Source organism: Anneissia japonica, unplaced genomic scaffold (genome assembly GCF_011630105.1).
Source record: "Anneissia japonica isolate Jap-2015-1 unplaced genomic scaffold, ASM1163010v1 scaffold287704_len1198815_cov201, whole genome shotgun sequence".
NCBI lineage: Eukaryota > Metazoa > Echinodermata > Crinoidea > Comatulida > Comatulidae > Anneissia > Anneissia japonica.
The window spans coordinates 627258-641856 of record NW_022731578.1 but is presented as its reverse complement, the minus strand read 5'-3'; the positions used below and the strand labels follow the sequence as shown (position 1 = coordinate 641856).

Here is a 14599-nt window from a genome sequence, read left to right as displayed (position 1 = left end):
AACTTACTTTTTCGCCTTTAGCACAATTTTCTTCACCTTTTAATATTATTAATATTACTATCTGTTATCACTATCGTCATCGTCATCATCATAATTATTATTATTATTATTACTACTACGCTTATAATAATAATAGAAGTAATAATAATAATGATGATAGTAGTAATGATAATACAGTAATATTCAATATGTATTTAATGTATTCTACTTACAGATATGATGCAAAGGAAGTGAGTACGGATGGTATAGACACCGCAGATTGGTGTATAATCAATACTGGAGATTCTAAACCATGGAAGGTCTATACAGTGATTGCAAAAGATGAAAATGAAACCAGAGGTTAGTCAATCTATTTATAGTCGTTAGTACTGAATCTATGAACAGGCCCATAACCATGGGGTGGTTGTGGGAACGGGGGATCAGGAGATCCCCACGAATCCGTAGGATCAGAAGATCCCCACGGATCCGAAAATGGAATTTGATAAATGTATAAATAATGCAATATGGTGTTTGTTTACATTTTCATGATAATAAACTTCAGTGTATTTACTAAGAAGGCAAACAACAAATAGCTTGACTTGACAATTTCTAGTACAATTCCCAGACAGATAGTGAATAGGTCTGTATTTACATATGATGTTTGTTAAACTGTCATTGCATTATATACTGTATGATATCTGTAGACTGTTTTTTTTAATCTTGTATACTATTTCATTGTATGTTTACATTATGTACTGTATGATTACTGCACCGTATTATGTTTTTTATCAGTAGACTTGTTTTTTTTGTTTTGTCTTGTTTTTTTTTTGTTTTTTATCTTGTATACTATTTCATTTTATGTTTGCATGTACATATGACAATAAATTTTATCTGTATCTGTATTTGTATAGTACAGCATTAAGCTAATAGTATAAGAGCAGCATAAGTATTTTAATTATGATAATACTTGGATACACAGTAACAGACAAGTTTACATAACATATATGAGAAGTTGATTGGATTGCTCAAAAGGGGACAATGTCCACTGTGAACGGACAATTCATTAATTTTACATATGAAAAACTACTTTTCCTCTGTTGACAATTTCTACGTAATTAACATTTAATAGATCTATAATTCTCTTCCATGTAGCTTATTAATTTCATATAATTAATTTTATACTTTAGCTCATTGTATAATTAATATTACTTGAGAGTTTTTGGTAATAAAATCTATTTAAACAGAAAGTGTGACTTGGCTCACTTGATTAATATGAAGTTTGCTGAAGGTTAGGTTGCATTATTAATGAGTATTGCTAAGCAACCAAGAAACGCAGCTCTGTTGCTTGTATGTTTCCTAGGCTCACAGACTATTTCATTTTAAATTAATATTGTTTATTATTTTTTTATTAAATTTCATGATTATTTAAATGTATTAAAAAATTATTGCTACTTGATCTCATTTTTTACTTATTTTTGTGATGTTAATAAAGAATAATTGTTTTTTTTTTAAATTTACTTATTTATTCACATTACAAAAAGGCATAACAAGTCAAAAATTATTGCATTAGGCCAAATAAAAAAAGTTATTGTGTCGGCCATGCCCGACCGACCCCAAATGTACAAAATTGAGGTTCGGCATTTTAGGTATTTTTTTTACAACAAAAAATATTTTTTTAATGAGAAAAGGCAAGAATAGACCTATCTTTGCTGGATGGTTGGCAATGCAACAGTGTTATGCAACCGTTTTGCTCTTGAATATAGTTTTTAAAATGGTCTTTTTTTGTATTTTGTACTGTTTAGGCATAAACACATTATTGATTTTAAAAAAAAGAAAAACTTTTCCTACCGACCTACCTATTTTTTGGAGTTTTGCAAAAGAAGGCCAACACAATAATTTGTTGTTGTTGGCCATACAATCAAAAACAAGCATTTACAGAAAACATTAAATTATACAGTACTAGAAAAAAATTGTTTCCATCATTTATCTGTATCATTATTTATAAGTATCGTTTTTTTTTTATTTGTACAGTACCATTGTTTATTGATATCATCTTTTATTTATATCATCCTTTATTTGTATCATCTTTTATAAGTGTGATATTTTCTTTGTATCATTTTTTTTATTGCATCTTTTTTATGTGTGGTCTTGTATAATAGATGGCTCGACTGGTCTAGAGGATGAATTTGCAAGAGCTATTGCTCACAATATCGTCCAAGAACTATGGAGCAAACGGCAGCACAAGAAAAATGATGCAACCAATGATGCATCAACTAGTACTGGAGTAGTGAAGCAACAAACCACCAAACACCCCACTGACAATCAGGTAAATGTGTCATCTCTTTACTCATAGACCCTGGCTGCATTATAGGACATACAGAAAAAAGTCTTTTTTATGAACATCCGTTTTAGGAATAGTCGATTTTGTGAATGATATTTGCTCTCGATGATGTCATTATGAACCATGTAATAATGTCAAAAAAGTTTGATTTTGTAAAATTTTTGAAGTGATAATGTATATTAACCCTTTCACTGCGTGTACCCGGTAATGCCGGGTATAAACACATATTGTTGAATTGCGCGTACCCGGTACAGCCGGGTATGTAGAAAAAATATTGTTAAAAATCAGGAAGAGGTTCTGCGCCCTCTATAGTTTTTTTCTATGAACTATAATTAACCTTTTATCGGAAAAAAGTGTTTTCGAGTGGTTAGGCGCAAAATGGCGGGTGCACGGCCTCAAAACAGACGGTACAATGTCGACGAAGCTATGGACCAGATCTTTGCAGATATGGATAGTGAAGATAACTTTGAATTGGATGATTCTTGCATTTCTTTTCCCCCAGTCGACTAGGATAGTGACGACAGTGATTCTAAGGACGAAAACGATGATTCTCTCAACTTGGGAGGCCCTGCACAGGGTCAAGGTGGCANNNNGTATGGCAAAAAGTACATCTAACAGTGATTTTCTGCAAAATTTTATATTTTCACAATTTTGAAGAAAAACTTTGATTATTTGCGGTTTTGGAATAAAACGATCAAACTAACTCTTTTTTTTTTTTGTTTTATTCACCTTGTGTGTCTGCATCATTATAAAGTTAAAAAAAAAACATTCCATAAAAATTTCATTGGGAAAAATTGGGTTTTTTATCAAAATTTGAGAAAAAACAGAAATTCAAAATGGCGACTTTGAGGTCACATGACTACCTAATTATGCAAACTACCAAATATCAATGTTCCTCGCGTAGGCCAACCTATTGCTCGCCCCAACACACAAAAAGAATTTCGAAATAACCTCTTTTAGTATTTTTTTTGAATTATTTTAAAAATTAACTTTTTTCGTTAAAAAAAGTCCCAGCACAGGGGGTGCATATACCTACAGCAGTGAAAGGGTTAACACGAATTAAAGACCACTTTTGGGACTGGGGTTTTAGTTGTCTTTAGCTGCTTTGGTTTCTAATTAGGATCCCTCTACTTAAGGACCAGCACTAAACGTGGTCTCTAAATATCTCTATTTAGAGGGAAATTTAAAAAATGATATAGTAAATGTAAGATTTTTTTTATTCAATATAAACCACTGTATACACAAACATTCATTAAGCTACATTATTTTGATGTACATAATAATAGTATCATCATTTTTTTAACTGCATTAAATCACTACATGTTTTAATGTATTCTTTATTTAAAGGGAAAATTCTCAGTATGGTCTGCCAAAACGATGATGATACATTGTGATTAAATGTTTTATACAAAGTGTTTTAGAATGGATTAATAATGAAATTCAAATAGAGTTTTTATATCATATTCCTCTTTGGCTGCTTTTTATTGACTGCTCTTTAATTTATTATAATTTATTAAGGATTTTTTTTGACAGCAACCTACTGTGGACATGAGTTAGTTGACACATAATCAATACACTCTAAAAACCAAACCTAAAGAAAAGATCGAACATTGAGAGCACTAGGTTCTAATTTGGATTATATCTGAACATGCGTAAAATTTAGTTCATTGTAGAGCATCCTTTACTTCTTCCTGCTTCAATGTAGATGAATAGTGCGTTGTCTTTTAAACAGGATCGTAGCTTATGAAATCTAGATATTAATTGGATATGTGTCCATAGCAACGGCATTGACATTATAATTTAGAGATTGTGTCCTTTTTACTTTGCAGACCATTGTCAATAAACTGTACATCCACTATTAATAGATCACTGATGCACAGTACAAGAGCTAGTGCAAATGAAAAGAGAAAATTAGCTTTTTGTAAAGATGGCTTGAGGTTTTATGGTTGATCTACAATACTGTAGTATACAATTACAGTAAAATGTGGTGTCATGAGTTGGAAAGAAGGGAGCTCAAATGTGTTCCCTGTCAACCCTATAAGTGGAAGAGATATTAAATATATGCCCTTTGTGTGGGGAAATTGTGGTAGAGTGAAATATATTTGATATTAATTGGAGTTAAAGAATGAATAAATGCTTCCCTAATGTTTGTGGTACATTTTTTTTATAAGAACTAGTAAAATTCTGCCCAGGCTCAGTGTTCTTATGTTTTTGCTAAATCAGAAAACAAAATTTTATTTTCATTTTTATTCCCCCCCCCCCCACACCCGCCATAATCTATAAAAAAAAATAAGTATGCGAAACAAGGAATAAAAACAGTCTCGCCTGAGGTAAAGATAAGGTGTGTTGGTTTTTTGGGGGTGTTTTTTTCCCCTTTTTTTTATAAAACCTCATTTGACATTTTACTTCAACCTCAATTTGTTCTTTACTTTTTTCATAATTTTTTGGCAATTTCAGTTTCAATGTTTCTATAAAATGTGTTCTTATAAAAAAAAAAAAAGTATAGTGGAATAACATGTGTGCCATTTTGTAAGAACGTGTTGGAGTGAAATGTTTGGCCTCAAAATACAGTAGTCACAAAATATTTTTAAAAATTTATATTTTGACACCTTTTGAGCAATAAGCTTAACATATCCAGAATTTTTTCCATTCTCAGAATGGGCATTGGCTACCTAGTGCATGTGTTACTTCATATAAATAAAATCGTGTCAATTTTGACATTAACCATGGAGATTTCTTGTTTTGTGTATTTTGGTATAGGATTCTAATCTATCCAGAAAGCCTGCACCCTGATTTCTAAGTTTGTAACATCTATCAATAGTATTCTATCTTGTGCATCCAATGTTGGTCATTAACATTGCACTCCTATGAAGAAACAATATCGGAAAGATACACAAATTTTGTAGCTTTAATTACTTATCTGTTAATTTCATATCTTAAATGAATTATTTTTTGCATTGCAAATTATTGTTATAAATTATTGTTAAACTGTAACTCATTCTTAGGTCAATTAAAATAAAGTTATAAAGAATCTATGTCATCATTATACAAAAATCACTATTAAGGGGACAATTTCACATTGTTGATTAGTGTCCCTGATTAGGAGTACCCCTATTAGGGGTCACCCTTATTAAGGGGACACTTTCTTTGGTCCCGACGGTGTCCCCTTAATAGGGGTTCTACTGTACTTTTATTTATTCTATAGGTTTATTGCACTAGGGAGGAAAGAGTTTATTTATAGGTTTCAGCAGCTTCATCAGCTTTATACCAGTGAATGTAATCAAACCAAAAAATATTAAAGAATAAAATACTTTTATTTGAATAACTAACATGCCAAAATATATACTTACAGTAACTTTTGACAAGTTAAAAATAACAAATGAAATACAAAGAGAAAATATAAATTTATGTTTGATGTAATTTATTTATTAAATTATATTTTACATATTCTGATATAATTATATTTAATTATTATTATTCATATTTTTATTTATTCTTCTTCATGTAATTTCCAGAGAGACTGAAGTGAAATTGAATGTCCTTGGTGGGAGGTCTGAGCTACACTGTAAATAACAAGCCAATATTGATTTTTTTTGTGTTGTTATTATAAAGACATTTGATCCATGGCTTCAAATTATATTGGAAACAATAAGTTATTTGTATTTAAAAGTACTTGTATGAGACATGAGTGTATTAGTGTTATGTGGTCTTAAGGTATTATTTTGATTTGGTCATGTTATGATTATATTGGCAACAAATTATTTAACAGTACATGTATTTGGAAACACATGTGTAGTAGTGCAATATACAGTAGGCTTAGTGTATCATAATTCTTCATTGGTTTTAAAGTTCATAGACGAGAGTGGAAAAAAAAGTAAAAATTTAATCTTGTTTTCTTAGCAAGTAGTTTTGCCAAAAACATCGAGGCAGAGGGGGAAATAAAAATAAAATGTTATTAGTGAATGTAAACAGTGTAGTAATGGGATGGTTAAATGCTTGCCAAGATAAAAGATACAAGATAACTTTATTGTTGTATAACATGATACATACAAAATTTTGTCCCAGTTGCATAATTACATACTGTACAAAGAGAAGACAAAATACATATTGCACTATAAATACAAGTTTACGGTTAAATTAATATAATTAGGAATTAATATACATTTCTTATTTTTGGAGATTTCAAATTCAAGGCAGCAGCAGGTGTAACAATAATAATAATTATAAGGAAAAACATTTATTGTTTTCTGAAATTTCCATTTTTTCGTGGTGGCGGGTGCGCTTATTGGAAAAAAATAAAATGTTATTTTTATTTGAAACCATCATTATTGGCAGACAGCGGGTTTGCTAAACAAGGTATAAAAAATGTCTTGATTTCCAATCCAAGGGTCATGGGGTCAACTTTGTGGTATAGATGGAGTGGTTAAAAGAAAGGCATGACTTGAATGAATTGTTTACATTTGTATGTTTATTTAGAATGAAGAAGACGAGAAAAAAGAAGTAACATCTGACAAGGTAGGGTAGAAATTTGTTGATATATTTAAAAATTATGTTTTAAATGTTTTAAAGTTGTATTAATAAAACTTAATTTAAAAGTAATTTCAAAAGTATGAATATTAATTTTTTTTTGATAAATAAAACTTATTTTTGAAAAAAACTTTGTTAATAAATGAATTCAAAATATTTTCCTGTGTAACATTATTATACCCGTAGTATTTTCATTAATATTGATGACCTGAAAACGTCATGTCCCCTCCCATCGTCTGGGGACTGCCTGGGGCCACCGGGAGGAATCCTGGTTGATTGAATGAAGATGGTTTAGAAATATGAACCACCAATTGTATTTTAATTTTCAGAAAGAGGAATCAGTTTCAGGCAATGAAAAGAAGACCAAACTATTTATGAAAGACATTACCGAGCAGGTGAAAGAAGCTGTCGGCCAGGAACTTGTTGACCGAGTCCTGACAATGGTCAGCGAGATGATCAAGAAGCTTGAGGATGGGGAGGAGGTGATTGAAACAACTACCACTGACCAAGAGATATTTATGAGTATCTGGGATTTTGCTGGCCAAAGCGTGTACTATACAACTCACCAAGTGTTTCTAACACCAAGAGCTATCTACATCATCGTCTTCAACTTGACACATGACCTGAACAGCCAAGCCATTGTACAAATCCGCCGTGGAGAGGGCCATAGTAATGTGCGTACACTCATTAGCCTACTGAGCTAAGCTGCTCTCCAAATTGATGATGATATAACATTATAAGATAGTGTAATATATACTCCCAAGTATTGAAATGCACGCCATCATGTCAGGATTCAATATTTCGACATTAATTATCCATATTTGCAAGCTTATATGTACAAGTACCAAAAGTGTTTAACCAATCAAGATATTACCTCTAGTAGGTGACATAGCTATGAATAAACTAAGATCAAAGCATTCTTACCCTACTGATCAAAGCTACCTACAAAAACAAAGAAAGCTCCTTTGAAGCTTTAAGCTCATTGTTAAACTGATTTGATTTGAATTTATTCGGAAGCACTACACACAAATAAACATTACAATAGAAAAACATGAATTAAACAATGAGGGTAGCCTACATATGTATGCAAATATGGATAATTTTTCATTCCTGGTGATGACAAAATTAATGTTGAAATATTAATCCCGACACGATGGCGTGCATTTCGATACTTGGAGTATGTATTATACTATCTTATCTGAGATTAAACAGTGGACCTTTCGATATAACACTATATATGCAATGTGTACCTTTTACAGGTGGAATGGATGAAGAGTGAATTGTCAAATCTAGACTTCATCAATTTCTGGGCCTGCTCGATCCATGCACACACGGCAGAAGCAAGGCCCAGCACAGCAGATGGCAACGATGAGATGGATAACACCACATCCCTGTCACCCTCAGTGTTCTTGGTGGGGACCCATCGTGGTAGCCTCAGTGATGACAAGGCGATTCAGTGGAAGATCGTATGTAGATTTCTTCAATTCTGTAATTTATTATAAAATGTTTATAATTTGTAGTGATTAGATTCTTCTTCAAGTGGTATATCAATCTTCTACCTGAGGCAATTTTACAGACATTAGTATTTCAACAGTATTGATGATATCAAAAGAGTATAGAAAAGGAAGAGAGCCTAGTCCATTTTGCAAATACTTCACTCCCCCAAGTTACACCATGGATGTATGCGCACTGTGCTCTAGTCTTGTGGAAGTGCGCCTGTTGCAACAGTATGGTGAAAAGAAGTAAAGTTATAGCACCCTCTACGGAAGTATTGTAGCATGTGGAAAACAGATAAACAAACTGTGTGTCTGTGTGGTGTAGTATTGGGTACAGCAGCCGGCATCCTCCCATATCTGTGTATGGGGATATCGTTCGTTAATGCTCACCAAAAGCACTACTGAGCTTTCCCTTTCTATACTATGGTAATATACAAGCAATCTGTTCTAATATCAATAAAGAAATAACTTTATAGAAACAATTTTAATTTATAATCAAACAGGTTGAGGAGAAATTCAGTGTCATCGCTGAAAGTTTCCAAGACAAGGTGTACAAAGGTCATTTTGTTGGTAAATTCTATGCAGTTGAGAACAACATTGATGATGAAGAGGATGAGCAGGTTGGTCAACTTTTATTAAGATAATGAGGAGTAGAACTTCCTACTACAGTACAATTGTCCGGGTATCTCATTAGCAACAAATCAAATTTTGTGATTAAAAATTCTCCTTTAAAATATCTACACTTCAGAGGGTGCCTTTGCATCTTTCTCCTACTTGATCAATATCCGTCCTCAATATATTTGAAATTTTGATTCATGGATCTAAGTAAATTTAGTATTACTATTGTCAATGATTGTGTTACAATTATTCTATAGGTGAAGTTATTGAGGAACCACATAGTGAGAGTTGCCAGCAAGGAGCGTTACATGGGAGAACACATGCCCGTATCCTGGCTGCAGTTTGAGCAGAAAGTAGCAGAGATGGTAGAGAGAGGGATTAACTTCATATCCTTAGATCAGGTACGTCATAATTAATAGTAGTCAGAGGATTGTAGTAAGAAGGTGCTTAAGTCATAACTTTTATTCAAATTTGACCTGCGCAGCTGCTAGGTGGTGTTGGCAGGTGGCAGCTTTTGTTTATTTGAAAATAACTTTCTTGCTTTGATTCTCATTGTGTTCAGGGTAAAGACATTTGCTCACAGTTCAGCATACAGGAAGACTTGGACTCCATGTTGCATTTCTACCATGACCTCGGCGTTATCATCTACTATGGGCAGACTGGAGCCGTTGATGAGTCACTACGTAATACAATCATCCTGCAACCCCAGTGGTTGATTGATGTCTTCAAGAGAGTCATTACAACAAAGGATATTGATGGCCAGGTGAGGAAATTAGTGCAGTATCTTGCTTGTGGTATGCTTTAAGCTACTCATTTTCTGGTTACTAGAATCATAATTATCAAAGCAACAAACTTAATATGCAACATACTTAATTAAGCAACCACACAGAAGTACAAATGTAATTCCAAGATAAAAAGTAATTAACAAAGCTGAGAATTCTGTTCCATATTTGAGATATTTCCATAAAATGATTTTATCATTTCAGTGGGAGAAGTTTGCTGAAGCATGGCGGCGGCTTGACAAAGAGGGTATCTTGGAGGATTCCCTAATTAACCACATGTGGTGCACCATCATTGCTCAGAAACCTGCCCTCATCGGACTCATGAGCAAGTTTGATCTGCTCTGTGAGAGAATCAAGCCAAAGGTATAATCTTGAAGCTGTGAGAAGATGATGTAATGATTTGATGATGTTCATGGAGCAATGTAAAATGTAAAATTTAAGTTAAATTTTGTAGACAACCTTTCATGCATAGGTCTGTTGTAACTTTGTACCAAATTCCGATGCCCAAGGGGATTGTTTTTCTTTAATCTATTTGGTCCTTTTCAATGTTTCCTTCACAGACACTGAAGCCAAGTGACAAGTGGGAGAAGAGCTACTTCGTCCCTTCACGGCTCAAGGATGCGGTGCACCCCAATGATGTCTATGTGCCCTCAAAGAAGGACATCGTGTTCTACATCACCTTCGGAGGCTTCTTACCAGGTACATCAATTACCATGTTATAAGTGGCATAGACTTTTTAAGAGGCACTTCAGAACTATATTAGTGTGCTACCATAAGTACTACATTTTCTATAAAGTACATTTCTGCTATCTTCCTGTATTTTCTTTTTATGTCACCTCAAACTGTGACAGGCCAATCACCTTATAATATGTTGTTTAGGCATGTTCCCAGAATAAGGTTTACCTTATTAAACCCTAAGGCTTCGAGCCATAAGAAACAAGTGGTCACTGCCAGTAAGGTAGAGCACTTGAGAGAATTTGACGTGGGTCAACATGTTGGAGTTAAAAACAATAATTAATAATTAATTAAGTACGTAAAGGGATATGTAATTAAGAGGTTGGGTCTCATATTTGGTGCGTGTTGGGGGATCAATACGCTATTGTCATGCTGACCATCTGTTGGCTAATGTTCCTGTCCCTGATGTACACGGTGGGTATACCCCAAGAGAAGTTCATGAAAAGCAGCAGGATCCACCTGTGGTAACACACCCTGAGCCTTTGCCAACGCAAAGTTCCACACTCTCCGAAACCCCAAGGGTGGTCGAAAACCCCGGAGTGTGTGAACCGGTTGAAAAAGGTCAAATAGTTCTACCCAACTGAGAAACCCCCATTGTGGAGTTCCTCCCGAATAGTTAAGGCCCCAGACCGTTTGAATTTGTAGTTCAAAGTTAGTTGAGGGAGAGTGCAGTGTACTGCACTACAGAGTATCGTATCGGCAGACGTGCTGTGTCACATTCGTTGTGCTCTTGCTGCTCGGGTTACATGGCGAGCACATTGTTATACTAAACACTGTGTTAATTTGTTGAGTTTCAGGGTTCAATAAAGTTGTAAAAGAACCTAGTATGCTTGCATATAACTTTGTACTTTTCGTGGCAAATACATAACATCCTGCTTTTTCAAGAATGTTACGATTTATAATTGCGTTTTTTTTTTGCTGAATTTTAGATGGACTTTTCCAGCGCATTCTGACACGTGCTGTACGCTGGTCACAAGAGCAAGGTGGTCGTGAACCAAAGCTCTACTTCAGGCAAGCACGCTTCTATGTTGATGATGAGCACGATGTCATCCTCCAGATGGCGCCCTTCAGATATGCCTGTATAAAGGTAAACACAGCCTTCCTTCTACATTTTCTTAAAATTATTTTTATTCTTTTTTTTTTTCGTCCTGACAAACGATATGTATATTCCCACTTAATATTAAGGAAAGAATCCATGTCCCTGACACTTACAAAAATCGTAAAGAGTCTGAATTTTATTATTATGATTAAAGTCTCGTCACAAGAATGAGTTGTGAAATAGTATTAAAATTTGTCTATGTAGGTAATTGTAGCAGAAGTTGAGATCTTTGATGACAGTGATGACACCACCGATGCTGCAGAATCCACAGCAGTAGCTCTGAAGACCCAGGAGCGACGGCAAGTAGCTTGCTCCAAGGTGCGCCACTTCCTAGAGTTCACCCTCTGCGACTTGCGACAACTCTGGATGAAGCGAATCAACTTTGCCTTCTCCATCGCCTGTCCTTGCAACAAGACATGCGAGTCACACGGCAAGCCAGGATGTAAGGAAGACTCCTGCAGGCACTTTCTGAGTCTTGATGAATGCCTGGCAATGAACATCGTGATATGTGACCACCGACGTATCAAGACAACCAAGTACAAGAAGTGGTTTCCTGCTGAGCATCCATCTCCTTGTAAGTTTTATTTTTTTCAGCAATTCGTTCCACTGGACTAATACAAGTTGAAAAATATTCTTTTGAGTAAATATTGTAAACAGTTTCTCTGGTTCATACCATCAAAAAATAAATGTCACGTGGGTAATCTAAATACGAATGAGGGTTATGCAAGTAAATAACAGGGTGGACAAGTTAGGCCAATTACATATAGAAAAATTAATAACATGTGGAGAACATGTAGAAAACTGACATTTTCAACCATTTTAAAAAATAAGTTTGGTAATCAGAGATACAGAACCTATACAAGCATGTTCTTGTTAATGTATCAGTTTTATTAATTTTGCATTTTAAGTGTCTATACCTGCCAGGGCACCAATAACAAACGAGAAGGACAAGGAGGAGAAGCTACCTGACTGGATCAAGGCAGCCGCTAAACTGCTGAATGCTGGACCCTCTGGAAGTGACTGGCAAGCACTCGCCATTAAGCTTGGTAAAAACTACATAGCTTTAATTTTGTCTTATACTGTCTTTCGTTATTTTTATTTTATGTTGTATGATGAATAATTTCTTGTACATTCATTTCATCTCAATCACCTGACACAATTTATTAGACCTTCCTATTGACCGAACAATAGATGTTACTTAAGAAAAGCCAGATATTACCAAATCTGGTATTAGTAAGTCGTATAAAGTGGCTTGCTTTACTCTTTGTTGTTTCCTGTAGGATTTACAGACATTCAGCTTTAACCTACTGAATGAATCCAATCATTATCAGTAACACTGTTTATCTTATATCATCATACATTTCACCAAATGTGTTATCCTTTACCAACTCACTATCTTCAGATTATGTAACCAAAAGTAAAATATTTTTTGTATTGTAGGCTACAAGCGAGCCAAAGTAGAATGCTTTGCAGATGAGGTGAACCCAGCCCAGGAGTTGATCTTAGATTGGATCTACAGCAGTGGAAACACCGGCTTGTCAGTGGACATGATGCTCTCGTACTTGGAACAAATGCACAGAGACGATGTTATAGAAGTCATCCACAAGGCTCAAGGTTTGGTGATGGGAATGTTTAAATTTTCATTTTTGGTCACACTGTGGTAGAGTGTAAAAGTAATCCCTCAACACTTATCAGTACAAAAATTATTGTTATGTATTGATTATCTTAAGAATAATTGGTTTGTCTTTGGTAATTAAAGGCATCTTCAACTTCTTCAGAACTCTGCCGCCTGTCTTGATACTCGTCTCATTGTCTATGTCTTAATTGGCAAGACAATGTCCCTTAATCTCTCTTTACCTAGTATAAATGAGTTCATAGCATGTTGATAAGTCATAAATTTTTTTCATTGTACTCATTGTCATCTTAGGATCAAGTGCACCCCCACCATCAGTTTTCATCAGCTACAACTGGGGAATTCAGGATTCTGTAAAGCAGCTACGAGACAGGATAGAGAGGGCAGGCTTCAACTGCTGGATGGACATTGGTCAGATGGGAGGTGGTGACAGTTTGTATGCTAAGATTGATGAAGGCATGAGGAGTGCAAAGGTGACAGAATAATAAAACAATTATTATTTTCTAGATATTAAAAACAGGGTAAAGTTCAGGGGCTCCCTTTTGGAAAGTTAAAAAAAGAAGAAGAAGAAGAAGGAAAAAGAAAATTTGATCACCTAAAATGCCTTAGAGGTTATTTTCAGGCTTATATAAAAAGCATCCTAGGGTGATGTTTTCTTGATCGGCCCCACTTTGGCCCCCTTTCGGACATCTCTGGATCTGCCCCTGAAGATGTAGGTGTAACTTTATAATTCCAATTTAAACTATTTCTTTTTCTTAGATAATGAACAATAAATTAAATTCTTTGTGCCCTAGTTGATTCATAGAATGCAACTTGTTAATGCACAACAGTACAACAGATTACTATTTAAATGCATTTTTCTGTTAACTAAAAAAAAAGTTACTATTACAGTACTATTAAACATCTGATCTGGTGCAATTTTAATCTTGTAATATTTTGTTCACTGTCGTCTTCCTGTAGATGTTTTTAAGCTCCATCTAAAAATTATATTTAAATAAACTTTCAATAATCTTCCTACAGTATATTTACTTCCCTCTCTATGGTTATCAGCATCATCAGTTGGCAGTGGTGGTATTACTAACTGATGAGAATTTAATTCAGTAATGAATCCAAGTGTTTAAGAAAATGAAATTTAACAAGATTTGTGTTGATTATCTACTGCAGGTAGTGTTATGCTGCATTACACCAAAGTACATCGTTTCTGAATCATGTAATCGGGAAGTGAGCCTAGCAGACCTGCTGAAGAAGCCCATTATCCCCATCATGTTTGACTCAGTGCCTTGGCCTCCACCAGGAGGCATGAGCTTAGCCTTTGCTAGGCTTTTGTATGTGCAGATGAAAGGTAGACATAAAATAGATGTTGGCCTAAACTTAATGTTGATTAAGTTT

At 34.4% G+C, this 14599-nt stretch overlaps 1 protein-coding gene across 1 annotated transcript in view; it reads left to right on the top strand.

The window, feature by feature from the left end:
• Positions 1–214: 214 nt before the first annotated feature.
• LOC117115444 overlaps positions 215–14599 on the top strand; it is a gene marked incomplete at its 5' end in the record, with an annotated part of 16417 nt that continues 2032 nt past the window's right edge. The window contains 16 exon segments of the mRNA XM_033259243.1: positions 215–339; positions 2139–2305; positions 6797–6835; positions 7177–7521; positions 8107–8313; positions 8847–8963; positions 9219–9362; positions 9524–9724; positions 9948–10106; positions 10304–10442; positions 11408–11565; positions 11782–12151; positions 12486–12623; positions 13018–13191; positions 13505–13683; positions 14375–14552. Coding sequence (XP_033115134.1) covers positions 215–339; positions 2139–2305; positions 6797–6835; positions 7177–7521; positions 8107–8313; positions 8847–8963; positions 9219–9362; positions 9524–9724; positions 9948–10106; positions 10304–10442; positions 11408–11565; positions 11782–12151; positions 12486–12623; positions 13018–13191; positions 13505–13683; positions 14375–14552 — 2840 coding nt within the window.